This window comes from Piliocolobus tephrosceles, chromosome 20 (assembly GCF_002776525.5).
Source record: "Piliocolobus tephrosceles isolate RC106 chromosome 20, ASM277652v3, whole genome shotgun sequence".
NCBI lineage: Eukaryota > Metazoa > Chordata > Mammalia > Primates > Cercopithecidae > Piliocolobus > Piliocolobus tephrosceles.
The window spans coordinates 5,362,593-5,388,147 of record NC_045453.1 but is presented as its reverse complement, the minus strand read 5'-3'; the positions used below and the strand labels follow the sequence as shown (position 1 = coordinate 5,388,147).

Sequence of the window (25,555 nt, the reverse complement as noted above, 5' to 3'; positions counted from 1 at the left end):
ATGTATGGGGCTAGGGCTCAAAACCCCACTGAGGTTAAGAAAGTCAAATCTAGGTTGATGGTGGGGTGGAAACCCATTGAGTTTGCCACCGGGTCGACCGGTGCGGAGGATCCCTGCCACCCAACCAAGCGGAAGTCTGTCTGAAAAAAGGGAGAAGAAGGGGGTGGTCCCTGTCATGCCAGTTTCTTAGCTATTCCATTAGTGACATTTACTTTTTCTTTTTCTTTTTCTTTTTTTTTCTTGGGATGGAGTCTTGCTCTGTTGCCAGGCTGGAGTGCAATGGCGCAATCTTGGCTCACTGCAACCTCCAACTCCCGGGTTCAAGCAATTCTCCTGCCTCAGCCTCCCAAGTAGCTGGGATTACAGGCACGCGCCACCATGCCCAGCTAATTTTTGTAGTTTTAGTAGAGCGTGGTTTTTGTTTTGTTTTGTTTTGAGATGGAGTCTTGCTCTGTCGCCTAGACTGGAGTAAGGTGGGACGATCTCGGCTCACTGCAATCCCCGCCTCCTGGGTTCAAGCGCTTCCGCTGACTCAGCCTCCTGAGTAGCTGGGATTACAGGCATGTGCCACCACACCCGGCTAATTTTATTTGTAGTTTTAGTAGAGATGGGGGTTTCTCCATGTTGGTCAGGCTGGTCTCGAACTCCCGACCTCAGGTGATCCGCCCGCCTCGGCCTCCCGAAGTGCTGGGATTACAGGCATGAGCCACTGCGCCCGGCCATAGAGCGGGGTTTTACCGTGTTGGTCAGGCTGGTCTCAAACTCCTGACCTCAGGTGATCCACCTGCCTCAGCCTCCCTAAGTGCTGGGATTACAGGTGTGAGCCACCGCACCCAGCTAACATCTACTTCTTCCTCAACAAAGAATGAAACATTCTATGTGTGGCCACAACACCCAGCCAACATCTACTTCTTCCTCAACAAAGAATGAAACATTCTATGTGTGACAGGGTAGCTTTAAAGAGCAAAACTAAGTTCTGCATTTCTGTAAAACTTGATTCAAAATGTTATTCAATCTGTAAAGTCACCGGAAGTACACAGTGTCAAAGCGGACCCCCATCCTCTAGGCCCCAGCTATTCCGGGTCCCCACCTTTTCTGTAGGGCTGTTCCTATCCTTGCCAAGCAGGAACTTCCCTTGTCCTCTTTGGGTAGCTTCACCCCTTGTTTGCAGACTTTTTTTCTTTTTAGATTATGGTAAAAATACTTACAGCATAAAAACTTGCCTTTTGTGTATATATATATATATATATATATTTTTTTTTTTTTTTCTTTTTTTTTTGAGACAGGGTCTCTCTCACCCAGGCTGGAGTGCAGTGGTACCTCAACATCCTGCACTCAGGTGATCCTCCCACCTCAGCCTGCCAAGTAGCTGGGACTTCAGGCATGCACCACCACACCCAGCTAACATTTTTTTACCTTTTAGTAGAGACGAGGGACTCACTATGTTGCCCAGGCTGGGCTTGAACTCCTGGGGCCAAACAGTCCTCCTGCCTCTGCCTCCCAAAGTGCTGGGATTACATGCGTGAGCCACTGTGCCCGGCTTAATTGTTCCGTTTTAAAGATATTATATTCACACTGTTGAGCAATCGTCACCACTACCTATTTCCAAAACCTTTTCATCACCCCAAACAGAAACTCTGTACCCATTAAGCAATAACGTCCCATTCCCTCAGCCTGCAGCCCCCAGTAACCTCGAGTTACTTTCTGTCTCTTTGAATTTGCCTATTCTAGATATTTCGTGTAAGTGGAATCATACAGTGGTTGTCGTTTTATGTCTGGCTTCTTGCCCTTGGTATCGCATTTTCAAGGTTGCAGGGACCCTTTTGGGCTATGGCTCTGGAGGGGCAGGTAGTATAAGTCACCCCTGGATATCCTGTGGACCTCCCGGACCTCCGCCCTGTCACCTGCAGCCTGTCTCCTGGGCCTCCTTGTGATGGTAGAGGGCACTTGGTCTAGAAGTTGCTCCCACTTTTCCTCACGCCACGGAAATCCCAACCCATCAGTGGGACTAGGCACCAGGGGCACCTTTTGATTAAAGGCCTGGGGCAAAATGAATCTGGCCTGAAGTCCTTGGAAGAAGGAGGAGGAGGCCAGATAACAAATAATTGAAACAATTGCTACAGCAGCTTGGCCAGAGATTTTAATGGTTATCAAATTATGTCCCTACCTTTTAATTTCTTGTAATCTGTTCCAAAAAGGCAAGAAATAAGATCAGAAATACGGAGCAATATTTATGCACAAGGATGTCCCCTGCAGTGCTGTTTATAATAGCCCCAATGGGAAACAACCTAAGAAGCCAATCATTACATAGTGACTTAAGCAGATTATGGTAAACTATTACATGGCCATAAAAATTCTACTTACAAAGCAAAATAAGATTCTTGATGTTGGGGAAAATACCTATGACAAAATGTTAAGAAAAAAAAAACTTTTTAAAAGCAGACTGGAATTCTCTGTATGCGTTATGAGATCATGTGTAAAAAAGAAAAATCACAGGGAAAAAATAAACAGAAGCATATGCCAAGCTGCGTGGTGCAATTAAGGTTTTTAAATTTTTTCTTTACATCTCTCTGCACTTTGCAAATTCTCTGCAAAAAGAACATGCATCACTTTGATCTTCAGGACAACAAAGGAATAAATGGGAGGAGACTGTTCCTCTGCATTTGACGAAGGAGGAACCAGAATTTGGGGGCGACTGAAGGCCTGACTCAGACCTGGGAGCCATATGGCACCTGAGGATGTTTTTGGGGGATGCTGTGGGGTGGCAGGATTGGGTGGGGTGAGAGTGGCCTGTGTTCACCTGGAAGAGAACTGACTTAGACAATGGTTGGAAACACAGATGCCTTCAAGGGTCTGGCAAGTATCATAATTGATACTTGCAGATGAGCAAAGCTGTGCAATACAATAAGGAGTGGTAGGGACTGTGGCAAAATGGAAGCCACACACCCTGCCTAAAAGAAGTGGCTGCTGAAGCGGCAGTGGTTGCTTGCCTTCGGGAGTGGGGGCCTCATGTTCCCAGACCTTATGCTCTTCAAAGAAGCCAAAAATTCTTATAAATATAAGTGTGTGTGTTGAGGGGTTGGGTTTGTTGGGGTTTTTTTGTTTGTGTTTTAGAGACAGAGTCTCACTCTGTCACTGAGGCTGGAGTGCAGTGGTGCCATCACAGCTCACTGCAGACTGCAGCCTTGACTACCTGGGCTCAAGCGATCCTCCCACCTCAGCCTCCTAGGTCGCTAGGACTACAGGCACACACCACCCATCTGGCTAATTTGTTTTATTACTGTAGAGATGAGATCTCCCTGTGCTCCCAGGCTGGTCTTGAACTCCTGGGGCCTGTGGCCCCTCCTGGGGCTCAAGTGATCCTCCTACCTCGACCTCCCAAAGTGCTAGAATTACAGGCATGAGCCACCGTGCCTGGCCTCATTGTTTTTTAACATGTGAAATCTCTAAAACACTAGCATCTAATAAAAAAAATAGTTTTGACACCACGCAGTCCACATCTCTGGGCCAGATGCGGGTGAGCCACAGAGTCTGCAACCTCTGACCTGTCCCTTCTCCTCCAAGGTGGCTTCCTCTTCCACGGGCTCTGTTAAATGCTCCATGTGGGTGACAGGCCTGCAGCACAGACTGACAGACTGAAAGGGCTTTCCTTTTGTTCTTCCTGCCAGAGAACGAGCCTCCATCTCCACTGGTCTCTGGGATTATTGATTACAACATGCCTCTCACCTCCACCTACCTGAAGCAGATGAAGCTTCGAGTGATGAATTCCCAGGAGCAGGTAAGGCGGCCGTGTCCCCTCACCACACCTGGAGGTGTCAGCGGCCGGGTCCCCTCGCCCCACCTGGAGGTGTCAGCGGCCGGGTCCCCTCGCCATACCTGGAGACGTCCTGACTTGCCTGGCGGTGGTTGATTCTTTCCAAGACTTGGGGCCACAGCTTGTGTAAACACATGGGAAATTAAAGAGGCCCTTATCTGGTTATCTGGGCTGTCCAGGCAAGAATGTGTTTCTCGTGAGAGGGTCTCCTGCGCAGACAGCCCTGCGGGTCTTCAGAGAGAAAACTTTCCCCTTGGGTGGGCTCGCGGGAGGAGGGAGAGGAGGGGACGTGGAAGGGAGGGAGCCGCAGCCCTGGGCCCTGGAGTTGTTCTCTCTCTGCTCTGCCCTTTATCGCTGGCCTCTGGCCACCTTCCCCCAGGGAGGCAAGAGAGAGTGGCTGCCTGCCTGTGGCCTCTGTCACTCTTGGGGCCCAGATGGACTAGGAGGATAGTCCTTGGAGGGTGGCCCTGGGGCCTCCTGGCCGTCCAAGCCTCCCCAGCTGGGGTTTGCCAAGGGCCATGAGACACCATGGAAACAGGCTATGAAAAGAAACTCCCTCTTGCCTGCCTTCCCACACAGTCCACCTCCTAACCCTTTGCAAAGCAAGTAGCCTGACTGTCTTTCAAAGAAGGACTAGGTGAGTTCCTCTCCACCTCCACTCCCCCGCCACTGCCTAAAACCAGGGTAATCACTTCTTGCCTTCGGCTTGGAGTGTTCTCATCTCTTGTGACATCCAAACCCATCATGTCCGTGTGGCCCTAGCAGGGGATTGGATTCTTTCTCTCCCATTGAAAGATGGTTCAGAACTCGAGTCTGACTTCCAGCCCTGGGTGCGGCTGTCCTGCGCTGCCGGTCTCCAGCCCTGGGAGCAGCTGTCCTGTGCACTGGTCTCCTTGACAGCCCCAGCGTGCGTGCTCCGAGGGGGTGTTGGCTCCTCGGTCAGATCCGTGGTGATGTAGCAGGACACGTGCAGGTGGCATCTCTGGTGTGATACCCAGTTTGAGGACTTCAGCTGGGTGGCTTGAACCTGCAGAGCTGCGTATTCCTTTCGAGAGGCAGGGCGGCCAGCTGTCCTGTCCCCACACTGTGCCCAGACCCTAGAGGCTGTGTGACATAGGCTTTGCTCTGGGCGGTAGAACCATTTGCTAGAACTGTGTCTCCCGTGTCTTCTCATTGGAGTGTGCCTGTTCTGGGATGGTTGCATCTCCAAGAAACTTCATATCATAACAAATAATTCCAGTGGGGAAAATGGACTTGGGTTGGGTTTCCAATGCACAAAGGCAAAGTAGTTTGGGCTGCAGGAGTGTCGGTAATGAGGGTGTCACTTTTGTTGTTGGTTATAGAGTCCCAGCACCACTGTGCAGCCTCTGCGTTAGGTCTCCTCTGACTGCTACTGAAGAGCAATCTGTGGCCTTTCTTTCCTGTAGCCATCCTCACTGTCACCGGCACCTGGCTTCATAAACACAGTTATCACCGTGCTCATCTGTGCTCATGAAGAATGAAGCACAGCACCGCACAAACAGCGGGGTGCACAGCCCCCGGGTTTTGTTTCCTACAGAATGGCACTAAATCCAGGTCACCGCTAGAACCAGTAGTGGTCAGTGTCGTGCAAGTTGTGATCTCTCACTAAAGAATCAGATATTTCATCTGGTTAAAAATCCTTACTGTATCTTCACTTGCGTCAATGGAAGGAGGGGAGTTAAGACTATGGGTTAGGTGCTTTAACGAGGATTCAGTCATTCCACAAATATTTATGGAGCTCTGTTCTGTGAGCCAGGCTCACAGAAACAGGATTAGCAGAAACAGCAGTACCCCTAGATTTTCTTTCCTTCTTTCTTTCTTTTTCTTTTTGAGGCAGGGTCTCACTCTGCCACCCAGGCTGGAGTGCAGTGGCGCAATCTCAGCTTACTGTAACCTCCGCCTCCTGGATTCAAGTGATTCTCCCACCTCAGCCTCCCAAGTAGATGGGATCACAGGCCCCTGCCACCATGCCTGGCTAATTTTTTGTATTTTTTGTAGAGACGGGGTTTCCTCATGTTGGCCAGGCTGGTCTCGAACTCCTGGGCTCAAGCAATCTGCCCTCCTAGGCCTCCCAAAGTGCTGAGATTCCGGCTGGCATCCCTGTATTTTCTTCTGATCTAGGGGAGACAGACACCAGCCAGAGGATCGCACACAAATGCCCAGCTCACAGCAGGCGGTGATAAACAATGGAGGAAGTGATCAACGGGGCATTGCGATGGTGCAGAAGGACTTGTGGCACTGGGGGTACTTAGGGTGGGCTGGAGGGTGGACTGAGGCAGGGATCAGGGAAGCTGTGCCTCAGAAAGGGGTGCTTCAGCTGAGAGTGGAATCTGAAGGGAAGAGAGTCCCAGGCCGAGTGAACAGCTTATGCAAAGGCCTTGTGTCTCAAGGGAGGACCAAGACTAAGACTGCAAGAGATTTGAGGGGCTGGTGTGGCTACAGCGGCTGCAGCAGAGAATGTGAGGAGTTCTGTTGCTGAAGCAAAAGGGGGAAAGCACAGTGTTGGGTGCATAAGCACCTGGTGAGTATCCGGGGATGAACCGAAGTTCATGACATGAGATGCAGAAATTGCCCTGGTGAGGCTCTGGCAGCTTCCAAAGGAAGAAAGGACTGTGGAGGGCGTTTGTCTCCAGGGTGCTCTGGGAGTCCAGTTGGGGCAAGGCCAAGATCGAGGTGGCCTCTGCTTACAGTGGGGCTGGATGTGACTTCCTCAGCTTCGTTAGTAGTTTTCAGGTGGGGGCCTCTGAATGTAGCCAGCTTCTTCTGAGTGCTGCAGGAGATGGAAGTTCAGGCCTGCCTTTCACCACCTGGCAAGTGAAGCAGCCTACCGCCTCGTGCCTAGAGCCCTTCATTTGTCAGCCTTCAGCACTCCGCGCAAAGCAATGAGCTCTCAAGGCCTCCGCCTCTTAGGCAGCACCGTTATCCCTGTTTTATGGCTGGGCACGTGGCGCAACATGAAATCACATGGCTCACCAGATTATTTATCTGCAGCAGCAAGGAAGGGCCAAGGACCCAGCAGTCTTTGATTCTTCAGCTTGAGTTAGAACTAAAAATACATATACTTGAATTACTAGCTTATTTCTTGTGCAGCAAAGGCAGGCCAGGGTGGCTGAATGATTCCCCACCATCCAAACACAGCCGCAGGACAGGTTCAGCTGCTGTCAAATCTGATGTCCCAAGATAAGGCTTTGAGAGTGGTTTCATTTCATCACTCTGACCACAAAATGCCAAAAGAGGACATCTGTAGTGTTTGCAAAACTCTAATGCAGGTTACATGGAAAATAAGCCCAATACTAAAGTAACCGGTAACCAGGATATTTTGTTTTATTTAATTAATTAATTTATTTATTTATTTTGAGATGAAGTCTCACACTGTCGCCCTGGCTGGAGTGCATTGGCGTGATCTCAGTTCACTGCAACCTCCACTTCCCAGGTTCAAGCAATTCTCCTGTCTCCACCTCTCGAGTAACTGGGATTATAGGAGGCTGCCACTAGGCCCGGCTAATTTTTTTTGTATTTTTAGTAGAGACATGGTTCACTCTGTTGGCCAGGCGATCTCGAACTCTTGACCTCATGATCCGTCTGCCTTAGCCTCCCAAAGTGCTGGGATTACAGGTGTGAGCCACTGTGCCCGGCCAGGATAAATATTTTATTAATGCTGAACAAAGCTCTATGTCTGCAAACTTTGGGTAAGAAAGAATCTCAATAATCTGTTTATTTCCAACATCACGTATCCAAGAGACAAATGGTAAGGCAAGGAGAACATTTTCCCTCACTTTGCTTTGATCAATGTGCAGGTGGTGGGATTTTCTTGAGGGCTGGACAGAATCATGTTATTTGTAGGCCAGTTGTATCAGATTAATGTGCTAGAAAATGAGTCCTTCTCTGCAGAGGGTGTTAGATAATATGAAAATTCAATAACAAGATTCATAGAAAGAAGAAAGATTCTTCTTAAAGTCTGGTTCAATGCACCCAATATTTATAGTGTCCTCAGTGTACAAGGTACCGCTATGGGGGTTAGACTCCACCCTCTCGGGACCTCCAGCCTAAGACACAGACCACAGGAGCTGTCATCAAAGTGGCCACACTGAGCAGAAAATAGTGGAGTGTGGCCTGATTAAAGACTTTTTTATTTGGGAATACTCTTACAAAGATATAAAATGGAAATTGTATTTAGTTGTACAGAGGAAGGAGCCATCTTCTTGGAAGGGGCAGGGAAGGAAGATTTCAGGAAATGTAGACTATCTCAGACAATAGCCATTAACATTCTCTGATGAAGTGAGGCTCCAGAAAGGGGTGCAGACCATACTCTTAGGGCCAGGTCCAGCCAGCAAGTGCCATTCTGAGCTGCTGATCCTTCAGGTTTGCTCTCAAGGGTGCGAGCAAGATGCCATGAGGCCTGCTGGGGTCTCTTCACACAGCCAATGATTTCGTTTTCTGTCTCATTTAGTTTTCTTTCATTCGTATTCTTCTTCTTATCATTATTATTATTATTTTTTTTTTTGAGACGGAGTCTGGCTCTGTGGCCCAGTCTGGAGTGCAGTGGCACGATCTTGGCTCACTGCAAGCTCCGCCCCCCGGGTTCACGCCATTCTCCTGCCTTAGCCTCCCGAGTAGCTGGGACTACAGGCGCCCGACACTGCGCCTGGCTAATTTTTTGTATTTTTTAGTAGAGATGGGGTTTCACCGTGTTAGCCAGGATGGTCTCGATCTCCTGACCTCGTGATCCGCCCGTCTCGGCCTCCCAAAGTGCTGCGATTACAGGCGTGAGCCACCGCGCCCGGCCCTTATTATTTTTATTATTTATTTATTTATTTATTTATTTAAAGACAGAGTCTCGCTCTGTCACCCAGGCTGGGGTACAGTGGTGCAGTCTCGGCTCACTGAAACCCGGGTTCAAGTGATTCTCCTGCCTCAGCCTCCAGAGTATCTGGGATTACAGGCACCTGGCTAATTTTTTTTGTGTGTGTATTTTTAGTAGAAATGGGGTTTCACCATGTTGGCCAGGCTGGTCTCGAACTCCCGGCCTCAAGTGATTCGCCCACCTCGGCTTCCCAAAGTGCTGGGATTACAGGTGCGAGTCACCACATCCGGCCTCCTTTTTTTTTTTTAATTACACAAGTAGGCCTGGCGCAGTGGCTCACTCCTGCAATCCTAGCACTTTGGGAGGCCAAGGCAGGTGGATCACGTGCTCAGGAGTTCAATACCAACCTGGCCAAGATGGTGAAACCCCATCTCTACTAAAAAAAGTACAAAAAAAAATTAATTACACAAGTAACACACAGACTCAGCAGAAAAATCAGTCACCAAAAAGCAAAAGCATGGCAATGGAATATTTTGGTGTGCACCCTTCCAGACTGTTGAAGAAAGAGGGGAGTATCCTATATGTATAATCTGCTTTGTTGATCCACATTATTCTGAGTCTCTTTGCCCTCTGCTGTTTCCACCTATCGAAGGAGCTGCTTCTATGATTTTCCTGTCATTCATTCACACAGCTGTCCACACATCCTTTTGTGTACTCTGAGCCAGGCACTGCTCCAGCTGCCAAGGAGACAGCGGTGAACAGGTCCAAGTCTCTGCCCACTGGGCTCTCCCAGTTCAATGAGAGAGACAAGAAAAAAAACAAATCAACACTCTGGGATCTGCAGGAAGTGCTCAGAGGAGCAACGGAGTGGGGACACGGGAGTGAGGGCGTGGGTGCTGTTTCAGGCAGATGGTAATTAATTAGGCGATTCTTCGGTGTCCAGCACGCTACATGCTTTATCCCTCACTAGGTTGAGTTACTGTCCTCATTCTACAGATTTGACAACTGAGGCTCAGAAAGGCTCAGCCCTTGCTCAAGGCCACACAGCCTCTAATATGAATTGGAGCCCAGATCTCCCCAGCCCCAAACCTGTACCAAACCCTGTTTCTCCCCACACTGACCTGGATAAGGATGTGCTTTCTAGAAGCAGAGTGCTGACTGCAAATGCAAGCTGCCTGCGAGGACCACCCACTGCCCATGGGCTTCGTAGAGGGACACCCTTGGCAGAGATGCCGGAGGCTTGTGTGCCAGAGGGCGGCAAGCACAGGTCGAGGGCTGTGTTTGGCCTGGGACCTGGGAGCCACCTTAAATATAAGGAAAATAAGGGCATATTGGGAGAGGACTGTGACAGGGCATCACCCCCACCTGCCTTGTGAATGCTATGTTGTCTGCAGGGGCAATTTGATGTCTACATGATCCTTCCTGAGATGATAGTATTGGAACTGAGGCCCCCTTGTAGAAGTTAGCTGTGAAAGCAGAGACAGCTGTGCTCCTTCTCCATGCCAGAGGAAGCCGAGGCCCAAAGAGGCTCAGGGCTCAGCTCTGGGCTCTGTCTGGAGGGAAGGACTGTGGGCACCTCCCTTGCCTCCCTCTCTGCAGTTCCTGGAGCAGAGCTAATGTCCCGCTAATGGTTTTTAATGGTCCTGACAGCAGTGTGTGAAGTGGTGTGCGCCATTGTCTGAGCCCACATGATGGAGGTTCTAGCTTGCCCCTATTAACCTCTGCCTCCCTCTCCTCTACCGTTCCGTCCTGGCCCAGAATTTTCCTTGGGTCCTGGAGGGCAGGAGAGGAGGAGCAGACCCCTTCACAGACAGTGAGCTCTTCTTAGTAGAGGGGACAAAACAGCAGCCACAGAGCTGTCACCTGGGACAGAAAACAGACGGGGCTAGTGCCAGGCAGTTCAGGGACACTGGCTTGCTTATTTATTTATTTATTTTGAGATGGAGTTTTGCTCTTGTTGCCCAGGCTGGAGTGCAATGGTACAATCTCAGCTCACTGCAACCTCTGCTTCCAGGGTTCAAGCGATTCTCCTGCCTCAGCCTCTTGAGTAGCTGGGACTACAGGCGTGCACCACCATGCCCGGCTAATTTTGTATTTTTAGTAGAGACAGGGTTTCTCCATGTTGGTCAGGCTGGTCTTGAACTCCTGACCTCAGGTGATCCATCCGCCTTGCCAGAGTGCTGGGATTACAGGTGTGAGCCACTGCACCGGGTCTGGCTTATTTTTAAAATGGTATTTGGGCAAGGAGAGAGGGCCTGGATGAGGGAAGCTGAGAGGTAACAGCTGGAGCAGGACCTGGGGCCAGGGGAGGCTGCAGCCAGTTTGGGGAATGGAGGAGAAGGAGGCCAGGACTCAGAGGAAGCCCCTTCCTTGGAAACCAGGCCCAGGAGAGAGTCCTTCCTCAGTCAGCACTGGGGAGCGAGGTTCGGATTTTGAGCAGGAACTTTCTCAGGCTTCCATCCTCCTAAATGGAGAAGGAAACAAGGCCACCCTGAAAAACTCTCCACATTCATTTTTTTAAGAAAACTGTAATAAATATATAAAACCTAAAATGTGCCATTTTAACCATGTTTAAGTATATAATTGAGTGGTGTTGAGTATATTCACAAGGTTGCACAACCATCACGAACTAGCCACCCTGAAAAACTCTCCACATTCATTTTTTTAAGGAAACTGTAATAAATATATAAAACCTAAAATGTGCCATTTTATTTTATTTTATTTTATTTTATTTTTTTTTTTTTTTGAGACGGAGTCTGTCTCTGTTGCTCAGGCTGGAGTGCAGTGGCCGGATCTCAGCTCACTGCAAGCTCCGCCTCCCGGGTTTACGCCATTCTCCTGCCTCAGCCTCCCGAGTAGCTGGGACTACAGGCGCCCGCCACCTCGCCCGGCTAGTTTTTTGTATTTTTTAGTAGAGACGGGGTTTCACCGTGTTAGCCAGGATGGTCTCGATCTCCTGACCTCATGATCCGCCCGTCTCGGCCTCCCAAAGTGCTGGGATTACAGGCTTGAGCCACCGCGCCCGGCCAAAATGTGCCATTTTAACCACGTTTAAGTATATAATTGAGTGGCATTGAGTATATTCACAAGGTTGCACAACCATCACGAACTATCTATTTCCAAAATTTTTTTCCTCACCCAAAACAGAAACTCTGTACCCATTAAGCAATAATTCCCCTTCCTCCCCTCCCCTAGCCCTGGTAACCTCTATTCTGCTTTCTCTCTATGCAGTTGGCTCTTCCAGGCACCTCATGTCATGGAATCAGACAATATTTATCCTTTTGTCCTTTTGTGCATCATGTCTCCAAGGTTCATCCATGTGGTACCGTGTGTCAGAACTTTATTCCTTTTTGTTAGTTTTTTGAGACAGGATCTCACTCTGTCACGCAGGCTGGAGTGCAACGACAGGATCACAGTTCACTGCAGCCTTGCCCTCCTGGGCTCAATCCGCCCACCTCAGCCTCCTGAGTATCTGGGACCACAGGTGAGCACCACCACACCTAGCTAATTTTTTTTTTTTTTTTTTTGTAGTGATGTGGTTTAGCCATGTTGTCTGGGCTGGTCTGGAACTCCTGGGCTCAAGCGATCTGCCCATTTCAGCCCCCCAAAGTGCTGGGATTACAGGCATGTGTGCTATTGTACCTGACCAACTTTATTCCTTTTTATGACAATAATATTTCATTGTTTGGTTAGACCACATTTTGTTTATTACGTTTATCTGTTCATGGACATTTGGGTTGTTTCCACCTTTTTGGCTAACTACATTTACTTTTTAATCATTATCTTTTCTCTTTCTTTTCTTATGAACCCTCTCAATCTCTCCCCTGTCCAGAAAGACCCCCAAAATATGGGCAGACACAAAGGAGAAGGAGTGTTAATGGGTTACTGTGAGAGACTGTCATTTACTCAAACAGTGCTGACTCGTGGGCTTCTTACCATGGAGAACCCAAGAGTACTGACTTAGACAACCATGTTTAGGAGCCTGATAGCAGTGATGACTCCCTTCTTTCCTTCCTCAGGCTGCCCTGAGGTGAGGTGGGAGTTCAGAGGAGTAATAGCAGAATGGAAACATGGCCTCATCTCCTGCTGTGGCTCAATGTATGTGACCTTTGATGGTCTCTTAAAGACGCAGAGGTGGCTGGTGCAGTGGCTGATGCCTGTAATCCCAGCACTTTGGGAGGCCAAGGCGAGTGGATCACAAGGTCAAGAGATTGAGACCATCCTGGCCAACATGATGAAACCCCATTTCTAAAAATACAAAAATTAGGTGGGCATAGTGGCACGTGCTTGTAGTCCCAGCTACTCGGAGGCTGAGGCAGGAGAATTGTTGCTTGAACCTGGGAGGCAGAGGTTGCAGTGAGCTGAGATCGTGCCACTGCACTCCCCTCTGATGACAGAGCAAGACTCTGTCTCAAAAAAAAAAAAAAAAAAAAAAAAAAAAAGGAGGCAGCAGAGGTTCTGAGATGTTTCTGTAAAGTTAAAGAGTAATCTCCATGGAATAGAAATAGAGTGTAAAACTTCTAAACCAGTAGAGTGAATAAAAGAAACACAGAAAACTTAATCAGTCCAGCAAGAGTGATTAAATGGGGAATAAATGAAGAAACCACAAAAAAGAGATTTATGTATACATATAAAATAAGTATAAATGAATATGATAAATAAATGTATATAATAAATTACATAAAGTAGGCCGGGCACAGTGGCTTAAGGCTGTAATCCCAGCACTTTGGGAGGCCGAGACGGGCGGATCACGAGGTCAGGAGATTGAGACCATCCTGGCAAACACGGTGAAACCCCGTCTCTACTAAAAAAATACAAAAAAAATAGCCAGGCGAGGTGGCGGGCGCCTGTAGTCCCAGCTACTCGGGAGGCTGAGGCAGGAGAATGGCGGAAACCCAGGAGGTGGAACTTGCAGTGAGCCGAGATCAGGCCACTGCACTCCAGCCTGGGCGACAGAGCGAGACTCCATCTCAATGAATGAATGAATGAATAAATAAATTACATAAAATGACATAACACAAACAAGACCAAACTACTAAATATAAAAAATGTGAATGGGTTAAATTTCATTACACAGTATCATAAAAGGCTCAGATGGGCCTTCTTAAATGGCATTTGGTATTTACAAAAGACATTTATCAAAATGACACAAAAAGGAAAATTAAAACAAAAAAGAGGGAGTAGTGATAATGTTAAATAAATGTTCAAGGCAAAAAAAGCATTAAGTAAGGAAAAGTGTGATATTTTATGATGCTCAAAGACAGTTTCCCAGTGACACTCCAGAACTTGGAGGTCAGCCCTTGCGGGAGGTGAAGAGATCTGTTAAGCTTTGCTGTAAGAGGCAGAATCTTTCTTTCTAGCTCTCAGCATATCTTTGTCATCTCCACTCTCTTTCCACCATTTGCAGATTTTGCTAGTGTCTTGGAATAGCCATTTCTCTAGACTGTTCAAACTTTGAGCATCTGTGTCTGCTCCTGAAAATGTGCATGGAGCAATAAGTGCGGTAGACCCTGTAGCATTTGTGAGGATATGGGGTCTGCTGCTTTGGCTGCCTAGATTTTAGTCTGCCTCATTCTTTTCCCATGGGGCTCTCCCACTGAGGTGACCACTTTCCTCTCAGTTCACAGCCTCCCAGGCTCCTACCTGTCCCACCACCTGTCTTCCTTACTCCCAGCCTTGCTGGTCCGCTTCTGGCTTCTTTCCTTTGCTCTATCTATTACCTCCTCTTGTTGTGTAGCTGAGCTGCAGGGGCCTAACTTGCCACCATGAGATCGCGGGAAAGGCCTGAAATGCCATCGGCAACATTTTCAGGATCTGAGAATCTATAGCCCAGACCTTCGTCCTGTCTCAGTAAATTCCTGGCCCTGTGGAAGGTTTATGCTACAGCAAGAAAACAAAAGCAACTGAAATCCTGTCCTTGACCAAGCCTGCTGTTGTGATTTCCCTTGGCAGAGGACGATCCTTGGCACATTTCTGCTGTGAGAGGACATGCAGGTGGAGAAGCTGCTGTGAGCCTCTACCTTGTGCCCCTAGACCATCCACCACAATCCTAGGGCAGCTCACCTACAGAAATCACTTCTGGATGGCCCTTTATCCCTTTTTAAATGGTTTTCATTTATTTGCATTTATTTTTTTTTTATGTTTATTTTTTATTTTGAGATGGAGTTTCACTCTTGTTGCCCAGGCTGGAGTGCAATGATGTGATCTCAGCTCGTTGCAACCTCTGCTCTTAAGTTCAAGAGATTCTCCTGCCTCAGCCTACCGAGTAGCTGGGATTACAGGCGCCTGCCACCATGCCTGGCTAATTTTTGTATTTTTAGTAGAGACGGAGTTTCATCATGTTGGCCAGCCTGGTCTCGAACTCCTGACCTCAGGTAATCTGCCCGCCTCGTCTTCCCAAAGTGCTGGGATTACAGGTTTAAGCCACCACACCCGGCCTGCATTTATTTTTATTTTAATAGATAGAATACTTTTTTTTTTTTTTGAGTCACCTACGCTGGAGTGTAGTGGCGTGATCCTCACTGCAACCTCTGCCTCCCTGGTTCAGGCATTTCTCCTGCCTCAGCCTCCTGAGTAGCTGGGATTACAGGCGCCCACCACCAAACCCAGCTAATTTTTGTACTTTTAGTAGAGACGGGGTTTTACCATGTTGGCCAGACTGGTCTTGAACTCCTGACCTCAGGTGATCTGCCTGCCTCGGCTTCCCAAAGTGCCGGGATTACAGGCGTGAGCCACCACACCTGGCCTAGAATACATTTTTTAAAATCATATAGAAAAATAGCAGACCCTGCCCCAGCCTCCTCACTTCAATATCTACTCCCTAGGGACAGCCTCTTTTCTTTCTTATCTTTTAGCTGTCTCTTCTGGTATTTAACTCCTATTTCGAAATAACCTGCTTGTACTATTAGTTCTTGATTTTTCTATTGGGGCTTTTGTTGTTGTTAATTTCTTGCTGTAGGAAATAAGTATTTGCACTCTTACACCCTCTCATAAATACACTTATTATTTCTCCTTCTTCCATCCCGCAACATAGCTATACCTCTCTATTTAGATAAATTGCTATTCATTGTTTATATTATTATGACTGTTTGCATATTACTCATAGCTGACCCAATTAGCATGCTATGATTACATTTCCTTACATTTCCTTTCTTTGGATTCCCCAGAGTTAGTCATTGCCTCCTTTTCCCCATCCGTAGCTCTCTCTTTTGATCTTGCCTATGCTGTGTGTGTTGTCATTTTTATTTTTATGTACTCAAATGTATCAATTTTTTCTTCAGATCACTTCTGCATTTGAGTCTTAAAAAGGCTAACTCCATTCCACCCCCATGTTTTCTTTTAGTAGTTTTATGTTTTCATTTTTTTGATAGACTATTTTTGAGAACAGTTTTAACTTTACAGAAAAATTGGGAAGATAGTACAGAGAATCCACATTGCCCACTCCCAGACACACACAGTTTCCCTATCATCAATGTCTTACATTAAGGTGATATATTTGTTACCATTAATGAACCACATTGATACATTATTGTAACTAAAGTCTATAGTTTATTTAGATTCCCTTAGCTTTTACTTAATTTCCTTTTCTGTTCCAAGATTTCATCCAGGATACAACATTTAATTTTCATTGTAACATTTAATTACATTTAATTGTCATGTCCCTTTAGTCTTCTTTGGGCTTTGACAGTTTCTCAGACTTTCCTTGTTTTTGATAACCTTGACAGTTTCGAAGAGTACTAGTCATGTATTTTGTAGGATTTAGAAATTTGATGTTTTTCTCTATATAAAACTGGGGTTATGGGTTATTAGGAGGAAGACCACAGACATGGGGCGTCATTTTCATCACATCCTGTTAAGGGTCCATAATATCAACGTGATTTATGACTGTTGCCATTGGCCTTGATCACAACTGGTTGAGATAATGCTTGTCAGGTTTCTCTGCTGTCAAGTGACTTTCCTTCTTTCCACACTGTGCACTTGGGAAGGAAGGCACCGTGTGCAACCCACACCTGAAGAGTGGGGAGTCATGCTCAGCTTTTTTAGGGTGAATTATCGACGTAAATTATTTAGATTGCTCATGCATAGGAGATTTGTTTCTCCTCCCCCACTTGTTAATTTATTCAGCCATTTATAGAAGTCAGGACTCATAGCTGTTTATTTTATGCTTTGGTAATCATTCAATACTTCTTCATTTTGTTGTACAAATTGTTCTAGCTTTGGCCATCGGGAGCTTTTTCAGTTGTTTCCTGTGCTCTTTTGCCATACCTCATTGGTGTTTGGGGTTTTGTTTGTTCGTTTCTTGTTTTTTAGTGCTTCCTTGCTTTCTGGCACTGTAAGACTCCAGGCTCATCTTGCATATTTCCTGCCCCAATCCTAGAATCAGTCATTTCTCCAAGGAGCTCTGATTCCTTTTATTGGAAAACCATATTAAAAACCAAAATATCTGACTGGGCATAGTGGCTTACACCCATTATGACAACACTTTGGGAGGCGAGGCAGAAGGTTCTCTTGAGTTTAGTAGTTCAAAACCAGCCTGGGCAACATACCGAAACCTCATCTCTATACATTTTATATAAAACAAAACAAAACAACAAGATCTGGGCACTGTGTGTACTCATTGGTACTGAAGTGACCTTTCTTTTTTTTTTTTTTTTTTTTTTTTTTAAGACGGAGTCTGGCTCTGTCTCCCAGGCTGGAGTGCAGTGGTGCGATCTCGGCTCACTGCAAGCTCCGCCTCCCAGGTTAACGCCATTCTCCTGCCTCAGCCTCCCGAGTAGTTGGGACTATAGGCACCTGCCACCACGTCCGGCTAATTTTTTGTATTTTTAGTAGAGACAGGGCTTCGCCGTGTTAACCAGGATGGTCTCGATCTCCTGACCTCGTGATCTACCCTCCTCGGCCTCCCAAAGTACTGGGATTACAGGCATGAGCCACTGTGCCTGGCCAAAGTGACCTTTCTTGCAGGCCCTTCCGGCCGACAGAGAAAAAAGCATACATGGTTTTATTTTCCATTTTTTATATTTAATCTTTGATCCATTTGGAGCTTATGCTAACGTATTCTGAGATACAGATTCTGGTTAACCCTTTTGTCTCAGCATTGTTTGTTAAATACTCCACTTTCCCCCCCGATTCGAGATGACACCTTTAAAACTTATTAAGTTTCCATCCAAAACAGCATCTACTTCTGTTTGGTCCACTGGGCTCCTTGACTATTCATGTAGCAGCACCAAACAGTTTTAAGTGTGAAAACTTTATCACATGTTTTGATATCTAGTAGGAATGATTTCTCCTTTGTTGGCTTTCTTTTTAAAAGTTTGGCTGGCTTGAAAAAAGGCATTACTTTGAAAAACATAATTTTTCCTTTTTTTTTTTTTTTTTTTCGAGATGGGCTCTCCCTCTGTTGCCCAGGCTAGAATGCAGTGGCAAAATCTTGACTCACTATGACCTCTGCCGCCCAGGTTCAAGCAATTCTCCTGCCTCAGCCGACTAAGTAGCTGGGACTACAGATGCCCGCCACCATGCCCGGCTGATTTTTGCATTTTTAGTAGAGATGGGGTTTCACCATGTTGGCCAAGCTGGTCTCAAACTCCTGGCCTCAAGTGATCTGCCTGCCTCAGCCTCCCAAAGTGCTGGGATTACAGGCATAAGCCGCTGCACCCGGCCAAAAATTGTTTCTTTAATGCCTGAAAATGTGTGTATCCCCTTTTTGGTGGAGGAAAAATACTGCAGCAGCACCACTGATCTGCCCACATGAGCATTAAGTGAAGATACTTTATCCTGGGCTTCTTTGTTCGCTGACAAACAGAGGTGGACTATGAGCCAGGAGCACCATGAGCCCAGTGTCAGAATCGGGGGGCTCTGAACATGGACACCACAGCATTCTCCATCCTCCTAAAATGGTATCACGCAAAATAGGACATTTCTTTTAAAAAAAATTTTGTTTTGGCAGGGATCAGTAGCTCATGCCTATAATCCCAGCACTCTGGGAGTCCAAGGTGGGCAGATCACAAGGTCAGGAGTTTGAGACCAGCCTGACCAACATGGTGAAGCCTTATCTCTACTAAAAATACAAAAATTAGCCAGGGGTAGTGGCAGGAGCTTGTAACCCCATCTACTCAGGAGGTTGAGGCAGGAGAATCACTTGAACCTGGGAAGTGGAGGTTGCAGTGAGCTGAGATCGCACCACTGCACTATAGCCTGGGCAACAGAGCAAGACTCTGTCTCAAAAACAAACAAACAAACAACAATTTTTTAAAGTAGAAACAGTGCCTCACTTTGTTGCCCAGGCTAATCTTGAACATCTGGGCCTCCCAAAGAAAATAGTGCATTTCTTTTTTTCTTTTCTTTTTTTTTTTTTTTTTTTTTGACAGGGTCTCACTCCCATTGCCCAGGGTGGAGTGCAGTGTTGCAATCACAGCTCAGTGCAGCCTCGATTTCCCAGGCTCTAGTGATCCTCTCACCTCAGCCTCCCGAGTAGCTGGGAACACAGGCACATACCACCACACCTGGCTAATTTTTTGCATTTTTTGTAGAGATGGGGCTTCACGTGTGGGCAATCCTCCCACTTTGGGGGAAAGTGGGCAATCCTCCCACTTTTTTTAACAAAGTGGGCAATCCTCCCACTTTGGCCTCCTAAAGTGCTAGAATGACAGGCATGAGCCACTGTGCCCTGTGAAAATAGGGCATTTCTAAACTTGAGGGAATGATATCTCAGAAACCTTTTTTTTTTTTTTAAGAGAGCAGAGAGAGGTGTAAAAAGCTCATTGTCAAACATCTTTTGTTATGGGGCATTATTTTTGCAATCAGTATATGTTCTTGAACATCCTGAGGTGCTTTCTAGAAACTTACTACAGTTTCCAAATGCTCACAGAAAATGAGCATTTCTTCTGTTTTGTGAGGGCAACCTGGGCTGGGAGAGGTCTGTGTCTTTTCTTTCCTCCCGCTTCCCTGAAGCTGTGTGGGAAAGTGGAAAACAGCCACCACCCTGTTTGGAAAGCCAGTGTCTGATGGGGTTGGCAGATACCCCAAACCTGAACAGCTCATTGTCCCCAGCAGTTCCTTGAGGCTGGAGCCCCTTCCGGGCTGCAGACCTCCACCCCCACAAATGCGAGGATGCTGAGGTGGCCTTTCAACTTTATTATCTGGGGAAAAAAATGCACGAAGCACTCGTAATTTACTGGTGCGAGCAGGAGAGCTGCCTGGTGCCACAAGCAGCAACCCTGCATGCAGGGCTGACCTGGGGATGCTTTGTGTGTGTCAAGGGAAAAGCTTGCAGAGGTCAGGAGCTGCTACCTGGGTGTCCATGAATGAGGGGAGGCAGTGGCTCTGTCTGGTCAGAGCTCTGGCAGTAAAACACCCCTGCCAGGCAGCCCAGGGAGCTGACTCCAGCTCTGTTTCTAAGGACAAGAGAGACCTAACAGGAAAGGAGACGTCTTTCCTGGGCTGGGCCAGGAAGGAACAGCTCAAAACATCCAGATGGTCCCTGTACCAATGGCCTCCTTGTAACCGCCACAGCCTGATCAAGGTCCAGAAGGGATTCGTGATCTTGTGGCTAAGTGCTGTTCCATTTTACAACTAAACTCCTCACTCCAGCTTTCGGGAGCTTCTTTCACCCAGAACTAGTGGGATATTTTGAGCAGGGTGCTTTCTGCAGCCCTCCCTGGTTTTCTTTGCTTTTTGTTTTGAATGCAAGACCCCTGATGGCTTTGTCAAGCCTTCTACTTAAGGCACTGAAACTCAGGCAGCTCAACCCCCGGCAGCTGAGCATTTAGTGGCTGTGGCTTTTCCACAAGTTCTTGACCCACCCTGACTCTTGTCAGCCTGATGGGTCCTTTTCATGTGGGGCCCAGATAGGCCCCATCACCCCCAGCAAAGAGCAGCTCCAGGAGACCTGACTCCACGGGGCGGGGGGCGGGTGGGTGGGCCAGGGCTTTGTAACCAGACCTGGAGGGTGCAGGAGGGTTTCAGACGCTTCAGCAGCTGATGTCTGGAGATCAATTAGAGATAATGGCTTTGGGTGGACTGGAAGAAGCATGGCCAAGCTTTTTCCTGGTCATGATTGTGTTTACCTCATTATCGGCCTTTTTTTTTTTTTTTTTTTTTTTTTTTGAGGGCGGGAGGGCGCAGTGTTGCTTTGTGAATTTGTGCTGGCTGCTTTGTTTTGCTCGGGGTGACTGGGTGGATCCCAGCGGGTGGGTAGCTCCCCCACCCCTATTCAGACTGAGAGACACACAGCACAGCTTCCACTCACGGCCCACCAGACCCTTGTCCTCCCTACAACACAGCATCGTGTAGTTTTAAAGAAATTTCCTAGGCCGAGTATGGTGGTTCACGCCTATAATCCCAGCACTTTGGGAGGCTGAGGCGGGTGGATCATCTGAGGTCAGTTTGAGACCAGCCCGGCCAACATTATGAAGCCCTGTCTCTACTAAAAATACAAAAAATTAGCTGGCTGTGGTGGTAGGCACCTATAGTCCCAGCTACTCGGGAGGCTGAGACAGGAGAATCGCTTGAACCGGGAGGCAGAGGTTGCAGTGAGCTGAGATCATGCCACTGTACTGCAGCCTGGGCAACAAGAGTGAAACTCTGTCTCAAAAAAAAAAAAAAAAAAAGAGGAAAGAAAGAAATTTCTTCCTTCGTTCACTCAAAAAATCATTTCTGAGGTTCCTACTACATGCTGGATGTCATTCCAAGCATGGAGGATACCGCAGTGAATGAGACAGATGAGGCACCAATCCCTAGGAGCTCACAGGTCTGGAGATGATAAACAAGGCAATATAAAAAAAATATGCAAAAGGAAGAAATTTGGGGTAGATAATTAAAATAGAGTAAGATGACAGACTGTGCCTCAGGGCGAGAAGGCCTCTCTGAAGAGGCGGCATCCGAGCCAAGGCCTCAATGGTGCAGAGATTGCCCTGCAGAGATGAAGTGGGAGGGCTTTCCAGGCACAGGAGACAGCATGTGCAAAGACCCTGGGGTAGGAACAGCAGTGGGGCTCGAATAGAGGAGTGAGGGGGAGCTATGCCTGGGAGCTGTCTTCAGAGGCAGCGCTCCCAGGGCCTGCCATCCGGGTGCACATGTGTTGTGATATGAAGCCTAGAGGTGATCTTTCTCTGCCAGAGGGGAGCAGGGCAGGGACCTGGGCCTGTCTCAGGTCGAAAGTGGAGATGAGCACCTGAGAGGGAGTCCAGCAACTCTGGTTCTAGGTGTGCCTCTGCCCCACGAGTCATCTAACTTCTTTTATTGGGGTGCAGTGATGTGATCACAGCTCACTGCAGCCTTGACCTCCTGAGCTCAAGCGATTCTCCCACCTCAGCCTCCCGAGTAGCTTGGGACCACAGGTGTGCAACACTGCGCCCAGCTAATGTTTGTATTTTTTGTAGGGATGGAGTCTCACCGTGTTGCGCAGACTGGTCTTGAACTCCTGGGCTTAAGCAATCCACCCACCTCAGCCTCCCCAAAGCGCTGGGACATGAGCCACTGTGCCCCAGCCATCTAACTTCTTCATGCTGCAGCTTCCCTCTTACTAGATCAGCAGGTTTGGGTCAGACATCTGTGGCTTTCAAATTTTGCATTTTGATGGAGGAACCCCTTTCTTGAAGGGACTGTCTTCTGGGGAGGAAGTTCAGTGGGTCAGGGGTCAGCAGCAGACAGGCATGTTGCTGGCAATGCTGGGCACAGGGCCCAGAGCCTGCCCACCTGCCCCTTTCGTCCCCAGCAGCCTATCTGCTTCCTTTTGCACCACTCCAGGAACAGGCCTGGGCAGCCCTGAGCTTTGGCCTGCGGTGCTGAAGACAGTCGGGGAGAGGGGCTCGGTCCAGCGCAAGCATAAGCAGCCTCCTTGACGGAGATGAGTCACAGAGCCCATGCCCTGCTAGCCCCATGGTCATTCTAAGGCTGTGGCATTTAGAATGGCTCTAAATACCTCAAGAAGAGATAAGATAGAAACAGAAGATGTCCTTTAACTGGGATACTCCTATAGCTGAGGAAGTGCCCAGGCACATTTGTGCAGCAGCCGTGACAGTTTTCCCTCCTGCAGAGTCCACAAGTGAGGGAACTAAATGCTTGTCTGCTCCCCAGGCACCACAGTACGCACAGCAGGTGCCTGGACGTAGCACCCCTGTGTCCTCTTCAAAGAGTCAAGAGGCTCCTGTGTCCTCTTGAAAGAGAAAAGGCCACATGGGAGTGGGGGATCCTTGCCATCTAGTCTACCCGCGGACAGGAGCCATGTGGATGAGTCAGGAATGCTTTTGACTACAGGCCCCCATACCCAGCTGACTATAGCAAAACATGAAGTTATTTTACCCTAAAACTAGAAGAATGGAGGAGCCCCCACTGGTGCCATTTTTAACGTTGGGTTGGTGTCTCTGTGATGTTGTTGAGTCTTTTCCTCATGGTTGCAAGTTGCCTGCTATTGCTCTAACCTTGTCCACGTTCAAGGCATTGTGTTGTCTCATTGCTGCAAGAGGGTCACGTGGTTCCCAATTGTAAGGGAGGCTGGGAAAGAAAGAATTTCATGTTTCTACCCTCTGGCTGAAAAAGATAAGGGAGAATGTTGATTCAGGATATAATATCAAGAAAACTAGTTCACAGTCTCTGCCACAGCCTGGGCACCATCAACTAAACTTTGACAATCGCTTTGGGTGTTAAGATGCCAAAGGCTTGGGCAGAGAAAAAGAATGGTAAGGAAAGGAAACGGGGGAAGTGGGGAGGAAGGAAAAGAGAGGAGAGGGAGGCAGGCAGGGGAGCAGGAACAGCAATTGTTGGGGGCCTTCTGTTTGCCAGGTACGCCCCAGACACAGAATTCACTTCCTCAGCACACAGGGACACTGAGGCTCAGCTTTAGAGAGCTTAAGTAATTTGTTTGTGTGTGTGTGTGTGTTTTTTTTTTTTTTTTGAGATGGAATCTCACTCTGTGGCCCAGGCTGGAGTGCAGCGGTGTGATCTCTGCTCACTGCAACCTCCACCTCTTGGGTTCCAGTGATTCTCCTGCCTCAGCCTCCCAAGTAGCTAGGATTACAGGCATGCACCACGTCCAGCTAATTTTTGTGTTTTTAGTAGAGACCAGGTTTCACCATGTTGGTCAGACTGTCTTGAACTCCTGACCTCAGGTGATCCACCTGCCTTGGCCTCCCAAAGTGCTGGGATTATAGGCATGAACCACCGTGCCTGGCCAGTAATTTGTCTGAAGTCATAGAATTAGTAAGAAAGAGAGCCCTAGTCTCTCCAACCTTAATGCTGTTATTTCTCAAGGGAAGGGGTGGGGGAAGAGAAAGGAAAAAGAAAGCAACAGTCAGGGTAGGGACAAGCTGAGGCCGCAGCAGTGCTAGCACTATCGGCTCCACGTGGACAGACCCAGGCCTGCTTATCTCACCACTGCAGTCCCTGCACCTGGACTGGGCCTTGGAATATAGTAGGGGCTCAGTAAATGCGTGTGGACTAATGACTGAGTTATTACTTAGTTTTCATAGTACCATCACTATCTATAACTAAGATTCGGGCGGTACCAGTCCAGCCCTCTTCAGCTATGACGGCAACCTTTAAAAGCAAGTCCCTGCTGTTGCTCCCTCATTTTAGAGATGAGGAGACCAGGGCTTGGAGAGTTAAGTCACCTGCCTGAGTTCACACCGACGAAGGGCCTGAGTGCAAACAGAGCGTGTCCACAGCCGCCCACTCCCCTCCACACCTGAACATGACCCCTCACACCAGATTCAGCCCCAGAAAGGTCCCCATGCAGCATCCTAGGCCCCAGAGCCTTGGGCCATCATCCACACCGGACCTGTGGGCTCTGTCATGAAGCGACTGAGGGCTCTGGCAGGAGGTGCTACCTGCCCCTTTCTCTTGGTAACCTGCTCCCGTTGCCCTGCATGGCTTCCTTGGACCGAGTGAACATAAGTTAGTCTCACAGCTCCACAGCCCATGGAGGGTCCTTACCTCTGCTCACCTGCTGGAGAGCCAGCTAGAGTTTCATCCCTTAGGCTTCCAAGGCCAGCCTCCTTCCAAGGCTTGTATGGAGAAGCCCTGGGGTCCATCCCGGGGCAGGGCCTCAGAGCAGCCCCAGCCCATTCCCAGGTCCTGGCCCAAGGGAAATCTCTGGCTGCATCCGATTTGCTCTAGTGGGTTCCTCCTTCTGCTCTGCTGGAGGTCGGTGAAGCGCAGCACCACGTGGCCTGGCTCAGTGGTCTCACCTTTGCAGGACCTACCACACACCCTGGAGACCCACACATCTTAGTCCAGCACAGCCACTGGATTCTAGCTCCATGACTATGGATGTGTCCTCTGCTCTCTGAGTGCCAGTTTCCCCACTCTTGGGTGACTGAGTAAGTCACTTAATCTTCCTCCCAGAAGCCCTTAGACTTCATGTGCACAATGGCAATGAATATCAACCTTGTTATTTGGTGGATTAAATAAGATAACACATACACACTGCCCAGCACAGGTACCTGGTGTCCAGTGGGTCGCAGTAATTGACTACAACGAGCTCCAGGCTGCTCAGCCATGGAACCTGGCCTGGCTTGCTGCTTCCCCTTTTGAAACTTCTACTGAAGCATAATGCACATTCAGAAAAGAGCACCCATCACTCAGTTTCACAGCTCAGCCAAGTTCACAAACTGACCCCACCTCCTGTGACCCATATCAGATCAAGAAACAAAACATCGGCTGGGTGCAGTGGCTCAAACCTGTAATCCCAGCACTTTGGGAGGCTGAGACGGGCGGATCACGAGGTCAGGAGATCGAGACCATCCTGGCTAACATGGTGAAACCCCATCTCTACTAAAAAATACAAAAAACTAGCCGGGCGAGGTGGCAGGCGCCTGTAGTCCCAGCTACTCGGGAGGCTGAGGCAGGAGAATGGCATAAACCCGGGAGGCGGAGCTTGCAGTGAGCTGAGATCCAGCCATTGCACTCCAGCCTGG

General features: G+C 48.2%; 1 protein-coding gene across 3 annotated transcripts in view; it reads left to right on the top strand.

The window, feature by feature from the left end:
- The window catches only part of NOL4L (nucleolar protein 4 like), a 142,744-nt gene that overhangs the window by 68,374 nt on the left and 48,815 nt on the right, over nt 1–25,555 (top strand). For all 3 annotated transcript variants that reach the window (XM_023220419.3, XM_023220421.3, XM_023220420.2), the window contains exon 4: nt 3,669–3,778. In XM_023220419.3, the coding sequence (XP_023076187.2) occupies nt 3,669–3,778 (110 nt within the window). The remainder of the gene's footprint in view (nt 1–3,668; nt 3,779–25,555) is intronic.